The sequence below is a fragment of the Belonocnema kinseyi genome, chromosome 4, assembly GCF_010883055.1.
Source record: "Belonocnema kinseyi isolate 2016_QV_RU_SX_M_011 chromosome 4, B_treatae_v1, whole genome shotgun sequence".
NCBI classification, from domain to species: domain Eukaryota; kingdom Metazoa; phylum Arthropoda; class Insecta; order Hymenoptera; family Cynipidae; genus Belonocnema; species Belonocnema kinseyi.
Genome location: NC_046660.1, coordinates 2149728 through 2166479, shown reverse-complemented (window position 1 = coordinate 2166479; position 16752 = coordinate 2149728). Strand labels below are relative to the sequence as shown.

General features: G+C 27.1%; 2 protein-coding genes across 3 annotated transcripts in view; one reads left to right on the top strand and one right to left on the bottom strand.

Moving 5' to 3' along the window:
* The window catches only part of LOC117171434, a 14852-nt gene extending 5423 nt beyond the window's left edge, over window positions 1-9429 (top strand). Inside the window, exons 2-4 of the mRNA XM_033358762.1 lie at window positions 529-846; window positions 7629-7782; window positions 9276-9429. Of these exons, the coding sequence (XP_033214653.1) occupies window positions 529-846; window positions 7629-7782; window positions 9276-9337 (534 nt within the window). The 3' untranslated portion in view covers window positions 9338-9429. The remainder of the gene's footprint in view (window positions 1-528; window positions 847-7628; window positions 7783-9275) is intronic.
* Window positions 9257-16752, bottom strand: part of LOC117171433 — a 17931-nt gene continuing 10435 nt past the window's right edge. For both annotated transcript variants that reach the window (XM_033358760.1, XM_033358761.1), the window contains exons 3-7: window positions 16583-16709; window positions 13635-13873; window positions 13143-13289; window positions 12891-13055; window positions 9257-9659 (exon numbers count right to left, since the gene is read on the bottom strand). In XM_033358760.1, the coding sequence (XP_033214651.1) occupies window positions 9512-9659; window positions 12891-13055; window positions 13143-13289; window positions 13635-13873; window positions 16583-16709 (826 nt within the window). In that variant the 3' untranslated portion in view covers window positions 9257-9511. The remainder of the gene's footprint in view (window positions 9660-12890; window positions 13056-13142; window positions 13290-13634; window positions 13874-16582; window positions 16710-16752) is intronic.

Sequence of the window (16752 nt, the reverse complement as noted above, 5' to 3'; positions counted from 1 at the left end):
TAACTTTTTTTGAAAATTATTCTTTTCGGGCTATTAAAGTCAACAGTTTTTCTATAACATTCGACTTTTTAGCATGAAAATTCAGCTATTTGATTAAAAATCCGAATTATAAATGTAATTAGTTTCTTAAAAAGTCATCTTTTTCAGCGGAAAATTCAACGGTTTTGTTGGAATTGTCTTCTTTTGAATTAAAATATTCAAACGTTATCTCAAAAAAGTAATCTTTTTTGGTTGTAATAATTTAATTTAAAAGATTTCAATTTCAATCTGAAGTTGTATTATTAGCATGCTTACAAAATATTCTATTATAATAATCTCACAAGATTAAATTTTGGGTCCCTGAATATTAATGGTGAAGAAAAAGGAAAATCGGGGAAAATTCAGGGAATTTTGAAAATGTAATTTTTCGGCCTCTATTGAGTATTGAGACTATTTCTTTTCTCTAAAGTGAGTTCGAGCCCTGTAGAAATTAAGTAAAAAATAATAAATAAATTGGCAAAAAGTAATTAAATTAATAAATATATTCAGGTGAAAAAACAGCGCAAAATATTTCCTGAGCCTAGATCAAAATCAACAAAAAATGAAAAATTGTTAATAAAAATATCACCGATAAGTGAGGGTTTTCGAACTTTTCAAGCGTTATTGCTTGTTTCCTTCGTTTTGGCTTTGAGCTATCATGGAATTCGATATGGCCGTACAGAATACAGCTTATTGGAAAATGGAAAAACAGTAAATGGTTTTATATCTGCCCATAAAAAAGTCGTCACCCTCAGCTTAGGATATTCGGTGCCTTACTCTATAATTTCGTCAATTGCAGCTCTTATGCTTATCTTTTCTCTAATTTCAGTGAGTTATTCCTAATTTTCATTATTTTAAGTCACCATTTTTTTATTTACATTTCTAATTTGTTAGCCCTTATTATTATCATTGTCTTGTCAGGCTGGCCCATTTAAGGCTCTTAAAATGACTTGGGGTTTCGCTAGATCCATAATACGTTGACAAGAATGTATTCTTTAATGTAATATTTTATATACATAATCTAAGGGCAATTATATCGATCAGAACAGAGAGCTTTTTTCAAAAAATATTCTTGTTTTTTTTTGTATTTTCAAGTTGATTTTTTGCGCCTGTGAAACGCAACACGCTAGCTAACAGTGCGTGCCGTGCTGCAGTCACACGACCTAGCAACATGTGATATAATATAATAGAATAATAAAAATAAATAATAATATATTAGGATAAATTTTCGAAAAAAATATATATATCTTTCTTAATGCTTCTTGTAGATTTTATGCAACTTTAAACTAGACGTGTGCCTGCAGCCCGGCGTACACTGTTAGCTAGCATGTTGCATTTTACAGGCGCAAAAAAACACTCAATTTTCAACTAGAAAAAAAAAAACAGTTTTCGAAAAAAACTCTGTTGCGACCAGTATAATTGCCTATAGATTATGTAGTTAAAAATTAAAATGAACAACGCATTCTTATAGACGTATTATGGATCTGACGAAACCTCAAGTCATTTTAAAAGCCTTAAGGCCTTAAGTTTAAGCAATATTTAATTAGAAAGAATGTCAGAAAATTATAGTGAGTTTACTTTTTGAACAGGAATTTTCCAAATCAGATTTTGCTTGAATTTAAAAATTATTTTTTTACAATAACAAATTTACCAGAATTTGAAACTACCTTCTTCCAAATTTAAAAAGCGGCATACTGTGGAACGACTGAAAATTCTGAGTCAATAAAATTCCTAACCATAAAATTCCCGAATAATAAAATTGCCGAAATTATAAAATTTCCGTAATATCAAAATGCTGAATTGAAAAATTTCCGAAAATAAAATTCCCTACAGCTTATGATATTCACGAATTTGCAAATTTGAGAATAATAAAATTCCTGACAGAAAATTGCCGAATTATGAAATACCCAATCTAGAAAATTCTCAAATCTATATAATTTAAAACATTTTTTTGTTAAATATTAATTATTTATTAAAAATAAAATAATCAAAGATTTCATTGCGGAAATTTTGTTTAAATTTTAAAAGCTTTCAAAAATTATTGTTTATATTGAAAATAACAATAGCTGAAAAAATATATTTCCGGATAAAAATTTTTATATAAATTTGCATAGTATTTAAAAATTTTTTTTTTATTAAAAAAAAATGAGAGTTGAAAAATGTAGCAAATAAAAAATTCAATTTTTAAGACTTGAAAATTCAAGAAAATAAAGATGTCCATTTAAACCGTTAAATAGTTTAATTCACAACTTTTAGAGCTTAAAAAATATCGAATTTTTTTAACAATCTGAGTTCCATTTTCAATTTTCTATAATTTTAAACTGCTGAAAAATGTGGAAATGTGAAAATTTAAAGAATATTCAACTAATAAAAATTGCAGCAAATGGAAAGTTCAACTGAAAGAAACTGAACGGTCGCCAATTAAGTTTTCAAGAGTTCAATTTTTGATTAGTGAAAATTCTGGTTTGACTGTTATAAATTAAAATTTCTTTACCTTTGAACAGTATATTTTCAACAGCTTAAAAATTTAAAAAAATAGAAAATTGAATTTTAAACTGTTAAAAAAAGAAAAATAATTTAAAACTGAAAAGAGTTGAAAATAGAAGAAACTTTAATATTTAACTTTTAAAAAATCAATTAAATTGATAATTGAATTGAAGTTGGTGAAAATTTATTTTTGCTTAATTTTTAAAATTCAGTTTTTGAAATCACAAATTTTAAAAATTCCACTGCTGAAAATTGATGAGAATTAATCATTGTGATAAATGGAAAATTCAATTTCGAACCATTTTCAATTTTCTTGAATTTGCAATGGTAGAAAATATAGAAAATTGGATCTTCAACAGTTTTAATTCTATTTTCAATTTTCTTGAATTTTCATTGGTTGAAAATTGAAGAAAATATAAAATTCAAAATTCAACTTTTGAAAAATATTGAAATGAGAAAATTGTAGATAATTAGATTTATGCGAATGGTAGCAATTAGAAATTCAACTACTGGAAATTAAACTGTTGATTATTTTCAAGATTATATGGTTTAAATTTAATTTAAATTTCTTAAATTTTAATTTTAAAGATAAGATTTTCAAAGGTATAATTTTCAACAATTAAAAATTTCAAGAAAATGGAAAAAAATTAAGAGAGCTGAAAATAGAAGAAAATTGAATTGAAACTTTTGAAAGTTCAATGTTATTTTTTTTAAATTTGGTAGTTGAAATCAAAAATTTTGAAAATTTCACTTATGAAAATTGAAGATTATTGAACATTAAATTGCAAAAACAATTCATAATTTCGAGTTGAAAGAGCTTCAAATTTAAAAAAAAAGGTATCTGCTAAAAATGGTAGCAACAGGACAATAATTCAATGATTAGAAATTGAACTTTTGAAAACTCCATTTTCAAGACTTTATTTCTCGACCAGTGAAAATTCAATTTAACAAATTCTATTTATACTGTCCAAAATGCAATTCTTAATTTTCTTCAACTGCCAACAGTTTAATTTCACCTGTCAAAAGTTTAAAAAAATTTAATTTCAAAAGTTTAGTCTTTTTTGAATTTTCCTGAATTTTCAATTCCGCTGAAAATTCAATTTAAAAACACAAATTTTTAAAAATTCACTGTTTAAAATTGAATAATTAATTTTCAACTACTGAAAATGGTAGAAAATGAAAAATTTAACTTTTAGAAATTAAACTGTTGAAAACTCAATTTTCAAGAGTTCAATTTTCGACCGTTGAAAATTCAAGAAAATTAAAAAATTCATTCAAACCGTCGAAAATTTAATTTTTAATTGTCCTTAACTTCCAATAGTTTAATTTTCCACTGTCAAAAATTTAAAAAAATTTAATTTTCAATAGTTTAAATTCTATTCTGAATTTTCTTGAATTTTCAATTGTTGAAATTTTAATTTTCTTCAGTTTCAACAATTCATTTTTTAAAAAATCAATTGGTGATTTCTCAAATTTAAAAAATTCGACTGTTTGGAATTGAAGGAATTGAAAACCACAATTTTCAAGAGTTCAAACTTCGACCGTTGAAAATTCGAGAATATTAAAAATTATATTCTCAAAAATTTGTCAACAGTTTAATTTTCAAGTGATGAAAATGAAAGAAAATTGAAAATCGAATTTTCAACAGTTGAATTTTTAGCAATTAAAAAATAAAGAGAATTCAACTGCTAAAATGTTTCAAAAATTTTAAAAACTCATTTGAAATCATTGAAATCTTTTGAACTCTTTTAAAGTGACTGAGCAAAATTAGCAATTGACCGGGTAAAAAATATCATTTGGGAAGAAACCCTCAATTTTTGAATATTGAAAGTGATTTATTATTAAAAAATTAATACAACCTACATAATTTTGAAAACAATATATAAAATTGAATTAATTTTTATTCTACGAATTTTGGATGCACTACATGGCTTGAATAAAAATAATCAGGCTTTGAGACTTGGTTCGTAAATTGTCTACGTGATGATTTGATTGCAAAAGGAATCTGAACTGAGCTTGACACGAATTTGATTCGTTTAAATTACTCGAAAGGTAAACTTGACGTCCACGTACGAGGGCGATCATTTTCATTTCCCAATCGGAATGTGGCGGAATAAATAAATAAGAATGAAAGAGAATTGGCAGAATACTTTATCGTGATCTCTTACAAATTTTTTTATTAATTTTGCGTTTTTGAGCACAATTTTTTTAAAACAGGCCTCAGCAGAGTTTACCTTCGATAATTCTTTCGATGGCGACGTTTTTAGAATTATATTTTTAACATTTGAATTTTTAACTGTTTAAAATTAAATTTCTTCAATTTTCAACTGTTTAATTTTCACTAGTGGAATTTTGAACTGTTCAGAAATGAAGAAAATTGAAAATTGAAGAAAATTTAAATGCTGGAAATGGTAGTAAATTGTAAAATCAACTGTTGAAAATTTGATTTGAAATTGGAAAAAATTAAATTTCCAAAAGTTTTAATTCAAGTTTCAATTGCCTTTATCTTTCAATAGAGGAATTTAAGAACATTTGAGTTTTCAACAGTTTTTTGTTGCGAACTGTTGAACATTGTAAAAAATTAAATTTCCAATAGTTCAATTTCTAACAGTTGGATTTTGAACAGTTTAAATTCCATTTTCAATTTTATTGAATTTTCAAAGGTTAAAAATTCAAGAAAATCTAAATTTGAATTTTTCACTGTTGACAAATGTAGAAATGCGAAAATTGAAGAAAATTCAACTGCTAAAAATGGTAGCAAATTGAAAATCTAACTGTCAGAAATTAAACAGTTGTAAAATCAATTCAAGAGTTCAATTTGCGACCATTGAAAATTAAGTTTTCAATTTTCTTCAACTTTGAACAGTATAATTTTCAGCTTTTTAAACATTCTAAAAATTGAAAAGAAAATTAGAAATATAAAAAATTGTAGAAAATAGAAAATAGATGAAAATTGAATTTTCAACTTAAAAAAATGAAGTATATTGAAAATTGAATTGAAATATGCATTTAGAAATTCAATTTTGTTCAATTTTCAACAGTTGATTTTTTAACAGTTGATAACTCAATCGTTAAAATCTTATATTAAAAAAATTTCATTTTTAAGAATTGAAGAGAATTGAAAAATAAATTTTTAACTTCTGAAAATGGTGGCAAATGCAAAATACAACTGTTAAAATTTAAAATTTCAAGAGTTCAATTTTGAAATTTTGAAAATTCAAGAAAATTGAAAATTCCATTGAAATCGTAAATAATTAAATTTTTAATTTTCTTCGGCTTTCGACAATTTAATTTTTCAACTGTTTAAAAATGAACAATAAAATAATTTGAAGAGAATTGAAAATTAAAGAAAATTAAATTTTTTTTAAAGTTAAAATTAAAATTCTGTTTGAAATTCAGTGTTGGAAAATTCAATTTTCAACTTCTGAAAATTGAAGGATATTGAAAATTCTACTTTTGCAAGTTAAAGAAAGTGGGAAGTTTGTCAGCAGTTTGAAATTAAACTGTTGAAAAATTAACCAATATTATAAATTTAATTTTAAAGATTCAAACATTAAATTTTCTTTAATTTTCAACAATTTAAAATTAAAGTTTCAAATTTTTTTCAATTTTCTCCAGTCTAAAATTAAAGTTTCAATTTTTTTCAATTTTCAACAGTTAAAAATGCTACTTCTAGAAACTGCACTGTTGAAAATTCAATTTTCCTAAATTGTTAACAGTTGACAATTCAAAACTTTAATTTTCTTGTTTTTGCAAAGTAAAATTTTCAAGTGTTAAAAATTCAACTATCTTTAACGTTCAGCATTTGTATTTTCAACTGTTAAAAAATCCAGAAAATTTTCAAGTTTTGACAATTTTTTTCAACTTTAGTAGTTCAATCTATGCTGTTAGAAACTGAGCTGTTGAAAATTCAATTTTGTTAAATTTTTAACAGTTGACAATTAAAAATTACATTTTCTTCTATTTTCAGAGTAGTATTTTCAATCGTTAAAATTGAACACTTGAAAATTGAATTTTCAACTGTTAAAAAATCCAGAAAATTTACAATTTAATTTTCAACTGTTGAAAATTGATTTTTTTTTTCAATTTCAGTAGTTACATTTTTCAACTGTTGAAAATTTAATTTTTTTAAATTTCAGTAGTTCAATTTCGAACTGCTAAAAATGTAGATAAATTAAAACTTTGGCTGATTAAAAATTTCTAGAAATTGAAAATTCAATTTCGAACAATAGATAATTCAACTGTTGACAATTACATTTTCTTTAATATTCAACAGGTGAAATTTCAACTCTTAAATTTTATTAATAATATTTAGCTTGTTATTTATCTGCGTTTGTTGTCAGTTAAAAATTCAAAATTGAATTTACTTCTATTTTCTGTAGTTTAATAAGAAACTGTATAAATCCAAGATTTAAAAATTCAATTTTCTTGAATTTTCAACAGTTTAAAATTAAAATTAAATTTTTTTTCAATTTTCAACAGCTGAAAATGCTACTTTTAGAAACTGAACTATTGAAATTCATTTTTTCTAAATTTTTATCAGTTAAAACTTCAGAATTTAATTTTCTTATAATTTCAAAGTAGAATTTTCAATCGTTAAAAATGAAAAAGTTGGAAATGGAATTTCCAACTATCTTTAACGTTCAACAGATATGTTTTCAACTGTTAAAAAATCCAGAAAATTTACAATTTAATTTTAACTGCTGCAAATTAAATTTTTTTTCAATTTCAGTAGTTAAATGTTTAACGGTTAAAAATTTAGCTAAATTAAAAATTCATCAGTTGAAATTTCAACTGTTAAATTCTACTTATAAAATTAAATTTCCAATTTTCTTCAATTTTCGTCAGTTTAAAATTCAAAATTGCCTTAACTTTTATTTTCAACAGTTTAAAATTAATTTTTTTTTAGTTTCTCACAGTTGAAAATTGTAAATTTAATTTTCTAGTGCTTAAAATTTACAATTTTGTACTGCGGGAAATCCAAGATAATAGGAAATTCCAATCCTGGAAATTAAAGAAAATTAAAAAAAAATTCTTTGTTGATTAAAACAAAAATAAAAAATGATAAATAAAAATACGCATAAATTGTTGATTAATGTTGTTTCTTTCTCTCTAATTTAAAGAAAAGTCCTCGGTGGAGTTTACCTTCGATAATTCTCTCAATGGCAGACCTCGTTTGCGATGTTGGCGATGCTTTAGTGGCTTCCTGGTTATTTTTCGGAAATCTTCAATTTTCTACTGCACTTTTTTATACTGCCTGCACTGCCTTTATCGTTTGTAAGTTTTCATATTTTAGTGTTTTTTTAAAACTCTAAACCGAAGCCATTACCAATTAGGAATTCTTTTTTCAAAAGAAAATCAATTTTTGATTTCTTTTTAAATTGATTACTCTCCAGTTTTTACCCATTACTCAGAAAACAGATTTTTTGATTTAAAGAGAATTTCTTTGAATAAAAAAAAAATTCTGTAACTCTCAAAAAGAGATGATAAAGTTGGGATTTTTTTCTAAATCTCATAAATTGTCTATTCAGAGCTGAATGGATGCCCGAAAAATTTCAAAATCATTATTTTTCCAGCGGCAGTCCGTTTTGGAAAAAAGCGATAATTAATGAATTTCAATTTTCAATATTTCAATTTTTAACTTTGAAGGTTGAAGAAAATTGAACTGTCGAGTCTAGAAAAAGGAATTAAAAATTTTGAAATTTTTTTGAGATGTTAACAATTCAATGGCTGAAACTTAAAGAAAATTGGTAATTTAATTTCCATCATTTGAATGTTCAATTTTCTACGATTTTCTTCAATTTTGAATTTTCTGCAATTTTGAACATTTCAATTTTCAGCAATTGATGAAATTGAAAATTTCTGAACATTTAATTTTTAGCTACCTATCAAAAAGTTAATTCTTGAAAATTTAATTTTTTTTTCTTTTTTCCACAGTTGAATTTTGAATAGACCAAAATTTGACTGCTAAAAATTCTACCGTTAAAAACTCAACTGTTAAAAACTGAAATATTGAACATTTTTTTCCTTCAACTTTTAATGTTCTTCTGTTATCATCGACAGTTGAACTTCTTACCGTTGATATTCAAAGAAAATTGAAGAAAAAAAATAAATAAAAAGTAGAAGAAAAAAAATTTAAGGCAATTACGAAGTTTGAAAATGCAATTTTAAACGGCGGAATTTTTAGCAGTTAAATTTTCTAATGTTTGAATGCAATTATTTTTAATTTGTTTCTAATTTGAATAATTGAAAATTAAAATGTTGAAAATTGAATTGATAAAAATGGAATTTTCTTTTGTTTGCAACAGTTAAAAATTCAAGGAAAAACTGAATTTTTCATTGAGAAAAAATTATATATTCACGTTATTTTATAAGAGAATTTAATAAATAAACATTTTATTCTATTAAAAAAATTACTGTTTTTTTTAATACGGTTCTCCATTGGAAAATAATGTTTTGGAAAATTGATAGCCGTCCAATGGACTTTCAATAGGGAATTTATTTTTGATTCATGTATTTATTTATATAAATTTTTCTTGAATTTAAAATGATTTTCTCTAGTTATATTATTCTGAGTGAAATTCGAAAAATATTTAATATTTTTCAATGGATAGTTTTGGAAGTCAGAATACTAGAAATATTATAAAAATTGTTTTCATTTTTATTTACTAATTTTTTATTTATCTTAAAATGAAAATAAATAAAATATTTTAAATTGTCGATTTTTGGACCACTAATGACTCTATATTATTATACAATTTTTTTCGCAGTAGGAGAATTGTGGGTTTGGCTCGGAGTTCTGCGACTCTACGAATACAGAACATTCAAATAAAAAATTTCCTGTCCTGAAGGAATCACAATTTGTAGATAATTTTATACATATAATATTTGCTAAATGGATTTTTTAACTTTCGTTATACAAGTTTTTTAATAATAAAGTTTTTATTATAAAATTTTGATTCATAACTTAATCTTCGTCAATCATTTTCTAAAATATATTATCAGGTTAATGTATTGTCAAGTCTTCTGTTTTTTGAAAAACGTCTTCAAAGTCGGTGAAAAGACCATCAGGGTAAATTGTCGGACAGAAAAGTCCACTCGATAAATAATTTGACTTTATTTTTAATATCCTGACTCCTGGGCATTGTTGGATTCTGAAAAAGCAATAAATTTTGTCAATAATTAGGAAATAAAAAAAAAATGTTCAAAATGTTCGATTTTTGGTTCGAAAAAAGTAAAAAAATGTCCTGCTGGTTAAAAAATTATGAAGAATTTTTTATATGTTTGGTTTTCACTATAGAACGATATAAAAAATAAAAAATTCAAAACATTTTGTTTTCGAATTTTTTAAAAATATTTAAAAGCATGTTTTTTTTATAGAATCCAATGCACACATTTCGTAAAAAGTTTAATATGTAAAAACTGAAATTTCTTCAGCTTGATCTAAAAAAAAATTTTACGTGTTTTTTCAGAAATTTTTTTTTTCGTGATTTAGGAATTTTTTGTTGCGATTTTGGAAAGTTTTAGGTACGAAGAATGATTTTTTTACTTGAAAGAAAAATAATATGTTTCTTTGGATGAAACTAAAGAAATTTCAGGTTCTATTCAAAGTTTTCGAAAAAGTGTACATTTAACAAAATAAAAAAAAATATTGAATTTTTTTTTAAATACCAGACTTCACATTCGTTCCCCTCATTACCTTTTCTCCCCCCCCCCCCTTTTTAATGAAAATTACCCTTTTTCTCAATAAAAATTAACTTTTTAACTAAATATTTAACTGTACCTTTCTTATTCAAAAATTTAACACCTTTAGTTAAAAATTCAACTATTTGTTTTAAAGTTGAACCTCTTTGTTAAAAATTTATTATCTGGTTGAAAGTTCAACTATTATGCTGCAAGTTCGTTTTTAGCTTAATAATAATTTTTGTTTCAAAATAAAAATTTAACTAGTAAATTTTTGGTTTAAAGTTGATCTTTTTTATTTTAAAAATTAACTGTTTGGTTCGAAATTTATTTTGAATTGTTGAAATATCTTTTTTCAGGTTGAAAATTGAACTATCTTTTTAAATATTCGCTTTTTTGGCGAAATATTAATTTTTTAACTGAGAAGTTAACTGTTAAACATTCATTATAAAAAAAAATTCATAAAAAAGTCCAGTTAAACATTTCTCATTACAGTTGAAACTCCTTCTCTTTTGTTAGAAATTTGATTTAATTAAAAAAATTCAATTATTTCTGTTTAAAAATTCCTTCTTTTTAATTTAAAAGTCTATTAACATATTTTTGGTTCAGAATTAATCTCTTTTATCAAAAAATTTAATTATTTTTTTTTAAATTCAACTAATTCATTGAAAGTTAAACTACTGTGTTAAAAATTAATTTTTTTGTTTAAGGATTACATTTTTTGTGGATAAATTATCCTTTTTAGTTTAAAATAAAACTATTTTGTTAAAAAAATGTATAAGTTGTAAATTTTTCGATTGTTGAAATTAGATCAACCTATAGAAATAATTTTGAAAAAAAGTTAATTAACAGACATGAATATCCATGTTTTTTGGATTGAAAATGATTTTTTTTTTAAACTGAAAGTTTAATTATTTCAGTTAAAGATTTATTAATTTAGTTGCAAAATCATCTCTTTTGTTAAATATTTAAATATATTTGGTTTAACTTAATTGTTTTTGGTTCTGCTATTATATTTTTGATTGAGTACTTACATTCTTTACTTCAAAACTCTATTATCTAATTATTTTGTAGAAAATCCAAGTATTCTTAAAGAATAATCCTTTTTCATTAAAAATTCAATTATTTTCTTTAAAATTCAATTACTTTGTCGAAAATTTTTTTTCTTCAAAAATTGAATCATTTTGTTAAAAATGTAAATATTTGGTTACAAAGTTTCTTTGGTTGAAAATTCATCTAATTGGTTGACAGATGAACTATTTGGTTAAAAAACCTTTTATTGTTTAAATATTTAATGATAAAAAAAATATCTCTTGAAGTTAAAAATTTAATTATTTTGTCGAAAATCCGAATATTTTGATAAAAAGTAATTTTTTTGTAGAAAATTGAACTAATGTGTTGAAAGCTGAACAAATTTCTTGAAAATTAATTTTATTGCTTGAATTTTCTTGAAAAATGTTCTCTTTTAGTTAAAAATTCAATTATTATGTTCAGAATTCAATTCTTTTGTCGAAAATTAAAGTATTTTGTTAAAAGTATTTTTTTTCGGTTGATAGTTGAACTACTTTGTTAAAAATTCATTTTAATTTTTAAAGATTTAATTATTTTGTTGAAAAATGATCTCTTTAAGTTAAAAAATGCAATTATTAAGTTGAGAATTCAACGATTTTTTGAAAATTAAAGCATTTTGTTAAAAAGTATTTTTTCTTGGTTGATAGGTGAACTACTTTGTTAAAAATTAATTTTATTGTTTATATATTTAATTATTTTCTGAAAAAATGATCTGTTTCATTAAAAATTTTTAATAATGGATTAAAAATGTAATCATTTAATAACAAATTTAATTATTTTGTTTAAAATTCAAGTATTTTGTTAAAAATTCTTTTTTTAGTCGAAAATTCAAGTAATTGGTTTATGTTTTTAACAATTTAACTATTTGTATCGTTAATCTTTTTTTGAGGAAAAGTTAACTTTTTTGTTAAAAATTTATCTTTTCGGGTTTAAAAACAAACTATTTCTTGAAAAATTCTTCTTTTTAACTTGAAAACTCAACCCTTTCATTATAAATTCCATCTCTTTTGCTAAAAGAGTTTTGGGTTGAAAATTCATTATCCCATTATTTGCGTAAAAAATCCCTCCATTTCCTCTGTTTTGAGACCAGTTTTGGATTGAAGACTGAAAAATTCTAAACAGATCAAAAAATAGTTTTTGAAATCTATAATTTTTCATTACTATTCACTATTCATTTGTCATAATTGTATAACTAACACGAAAATTGTTTGAATATCTGTCAGAAGATATTGATTTAAAGAATATTATTTTTTCAGTTTTTTCGAAAGCCAATCCACAAATTTATCATTTTCGCTCCACCCTAATTATTAAAGTGAATTCTCAATTTTTCCCCGAACCGAAAAACGTAATTATTCAGACATTTCAAGTCTGAACACGCCCCCACCTCTACCGCGAGTCGTAGGGTTATTTGGTCAAGCGACGTTCATTGGCTGGCCGTGCCTCGTATCGATGCGCGCGCCGTAAGACACTGGCGCGGAAGGCACCATACAGGGAAAGTGGTGGGAGGTGAACATACTGCACCACTTGGAATATCCGAGCGGGAGAGAGAGACTTGTAATTAGTGAGCCTTGGAATAAGTGAGATTTCATTGTAGTCCTATATTTTCGCAATTAAAATTTTGTGTTTCTAACCTGGGACAAAAATCGTTTAGAGCTCGCTTGAGTCCGTGTTGCTGATCGAAAAATCGATTTTTGATTATTTCTTGCATTAAAAATCCGGCGAAGGCGTGGCATGGAATACCTGATGCTTGTAATTCTCCTTTAAGTTCTATCGTGAAATCGAAGTCCTTAGTTTTGCTTTAAAAGATTAGATTTTTTTCATTTTACTTGTCAGGAACATCATATTATTTTTCTTTATTCATTCATTAACCTTTTACCACTTACTCGCAAAAATATTGCTGCAAATCATTGAGACTATTGTGCATCACAGGATTCAAAGCCACACCTGGATAATTCCACAAAAGATAAATCTTGGCTGCAATTTCCACCATTTCGGAACTTAACATTTTATAAACATTGGAGAGCATTGATCTGAAATTTTTTTGTTATTTTAGAAAACCTCAAGGATTTAAATTTAAATTGATATAATTTTTGAAAAGGGCTCAGAATCTCGTAACTATTTATATTGTTTTAAACTTTTCTAGTAATGCCACTATTTTGAAAAAATTGTACTAATGCTTATTTAACGAAAATAACGTATAGATTAAAGCGTCTGCAATTTGAAAATTTTTATTTAAAAATCTGATAATTTCAGATTGAAATATAGTTGAAAATGTTTAAAATTTAAGAAAATTTAAATCCAATAGTTGATTGCTCTCAAAATATATAAAAGCCCTGAAAAATGGTAAACTTTTTATTTTATATTTTCAAACTCACCCTTCAAAGAACCATTCAGTTGATAGATCGATGTTTCGAACATTAGAATTGTAATAAGCAATCTTTTTTCTAAGAATCATTTCCGGTTTTAATGTTCTTGATATTGCAAAACTTTTTTCTTGTTCTGAAAGGTTTATGAAACCTGAAAACGAGTTGAGCTCTTGTTTCTCAATAACTCGAGGAGAGACTTGACTTTCATTTTCCTGTGGATTTTCAGATACTAGATTTATCATATAAACCTGTGAAAAATTTATAAAATTAGCGGAAGCAGGCGCATCGCGTCTAGAAAAAAGGGGTTTGGTAGCCTATCAAGACGTTAATGAAATCTTTAAAGATCCTCTTCTTATATTTCCCCTCACCTACAACTTCTACCCCTCACATTCCCTACTCTTTCAATACAGGCCCTTCCCTCTCCTAATCCCCTCCCCACACTTTATCATTCGCTCCCCCCTCCCGAACTTCTTCCTCCAATACTACCCCCTCTCTTTACTTCCCCTCGCCTGATCACCAGAACTGCTCTTTTAGCCTAATTTCCCCTATGCTTATTTCCACTAATTCCATTCCCTTGTTTTCCACACTTGCTGTTCCCTCATTTTCCTTCTCCTCACTTTTCCTCTTATTTCTCGTTCTTCACCCATCCAAATTTCCACTTATCTCTCCCACTTCCCCACCCTTTATTTTCTGACCTGATTTTCCCTTAATTGCCTCACTGCACCTACTTCCCCTTATTTTTGTTTATCTTACTTCCACTCTGCCCATTTCCTCCCACTTATACTTCCCTCATTTACCTCACTTTTCATCCCCTTAGTTACCCTTCTTTCTTTCTCTTTCTTCAGTTTTACTTCTCCTCCCCTCAGTTTCTCTACTTTATATCACCTAATTTTCTCTACTTTCACTCTTCTCATTTCAACTCATTTCTTCTTTTCTCATTTTCTACTTCCCGATCTCTTATACCCACTTACTTTTCATTATCCCCTTTTCCTAAATTCTCTTAGCTCCTCCTAAATTTTCTATTTTCCTTATATTTCCCCCTACTTCTCTCTCCACTTCTCTTCCTTTCATTTACCCTACTTCTCTTTCTCTCGTTTCTCTTATTTACCTTCACTTCTTCTCTCCTGGTCTATCCTTCTTCCCCTCCCTTCATTTTTTCTACTCTCTTTTTTATTTCCTCTCACTGCCTATATTTTCCTTTATCTACACTTCCTCTACTTCAACTCTCCTCATTCTCACTCACTTTTAATTCCCTCTTATTTCTCTCACTTCTACCGTCATTTCCCCTACTTTCCTTCTCCTCATTCATCTTACTTCTTTTCTTCTTATTGACCCTTACTTCACCTCACCTGATTTCTTTTACTGCCTCTCCCTCAATTTCTCTACAGCTACTCTTGACATTTCACCTTCTTTCGTGTTTCTCCTCCCTTCGTTTACCCTGCTTTCCTTTGCCTTATTTAACTTATACACGCAGATTTTCACTCTCCTTATTTACTTCTCCTTCTTACTCTCCCCTTATTTCTCCTTACTGACTTTACTTTCCTTCATCTATATTTCCTCTCCTTTTCTCCCCTTATTTTCTCTACTTATTCAATTATCAATTCTCCTCCCTTTATTTAACTACTGCCCTTTCTCTCATTTCTCTTATTAACCCTTACTTCTTCTCTCCTTTTTTATTTCTCCTTCTTCTCCTCTCCTCATTTCTCTTTCCCTCTTCTTCATTTCTCTTCACTGACTCTACTTTTCCTCATATATATTCCCCCTACTTCCACTCTACTCATTTCCCTCATTTCTCTTCCACTCATTCCAGCTACTTTCACTCATTTTCCAGAATTTATCTCTCCTTATTTATCCTACTACCCTTTTCCTTATTGACCCTCACTCGTCCTCCCCTCATTTCCTCTGCTTTGACCCTCATTCTATTCTCTCATTTCTCCTTCCCTCATTTACCCTACACACGCTCCCTCCAGTTCCCTGACTTTTCTTCCCATGATTAACCCTACTTCCCTTCCCCTCATTTTCCTTATTAAGCTTCACTTTCTCTCCCATCATTTCCCCTACTTTCCTTTTCTAATTTTCCCTCACTTCCCTCACTTCCATTACCGCCTTCCTCATATTTCTTTGATTTTCCCTCCCCTCATCTGCCATAATTAAAATCACCTCATTTCCCCTTATTTATTTAAATTCTACTCCCCTCATTTCCCTTACTTCCCCTCTCCTTATTTTCTCTAGTTCACCTCTTCTCTTTTCCCTCCTGGGAAAAAAGGCGATGGACGGATGCTCGACCTAAAATGTAAGGACCAACACGGAGAGAAATTTTAAGAGATTATTTCATGGGTGCACTTGATTTTAGAGCGACATTCTTTACGTAATTTAAAGTCTCGGATTCTGTGATCTAAAAGGATAGAGTTTGAGACCTGAGAGCAAAGGCACGTGGCCTAATGCCTAAAACTTCGAGACCTGTGCTTTAAAATCAAGGGTTCCGAGACCTTAGTTCTCGCGCAAAGCGTAATAAACTCAAGGAGATTTGCTGTGAATTAATCTGCCGAAATTTCTCTCCATTACTAGAATGAGCCACTGCGATCCCTGAACAATTATGCCAAACAAACAATCTCTTCAATTCAGGACGAATATTTTTCCAAGTGTCTAATTAATTTAAAAAATTTATATAAAAATTCAATAAAATCTGGATTTAGTGTCGCTTTTGTGGCTGACGGTGACCATAAATCCAGAGTCTCGGAACTGTTTAGTCTCTCTTCTGTTTTCTCTCTGTGTTGTCACCCCTGAGTGAACACTGCACATCCCCCCCCCCCCCCCCCAGCTCCTCTCGCCCATCCCTGCGGCGCGATGTCAATTCTCAGAAACACTAAATCCAGACTCACTAAATCCAGATTCGACTGTATAAGGAAAATAAATGATAAAAATTAAATAATCTTAAACTGTGAAGTAAAATATACGTGTAAATCCGGATGCCTCCGTGCAGCTGTTTCCATGTAGCATAATTCCTTCCGAGACCACGTGCGATTTTCATGTTTAACAAAGTAGACGTTGTGAGATTCTTCTATCTCCACGTTTCTCGCTTTTCTGCAAGGAAACAATGTCGGGTCTAATTACGGGACCGCACTTA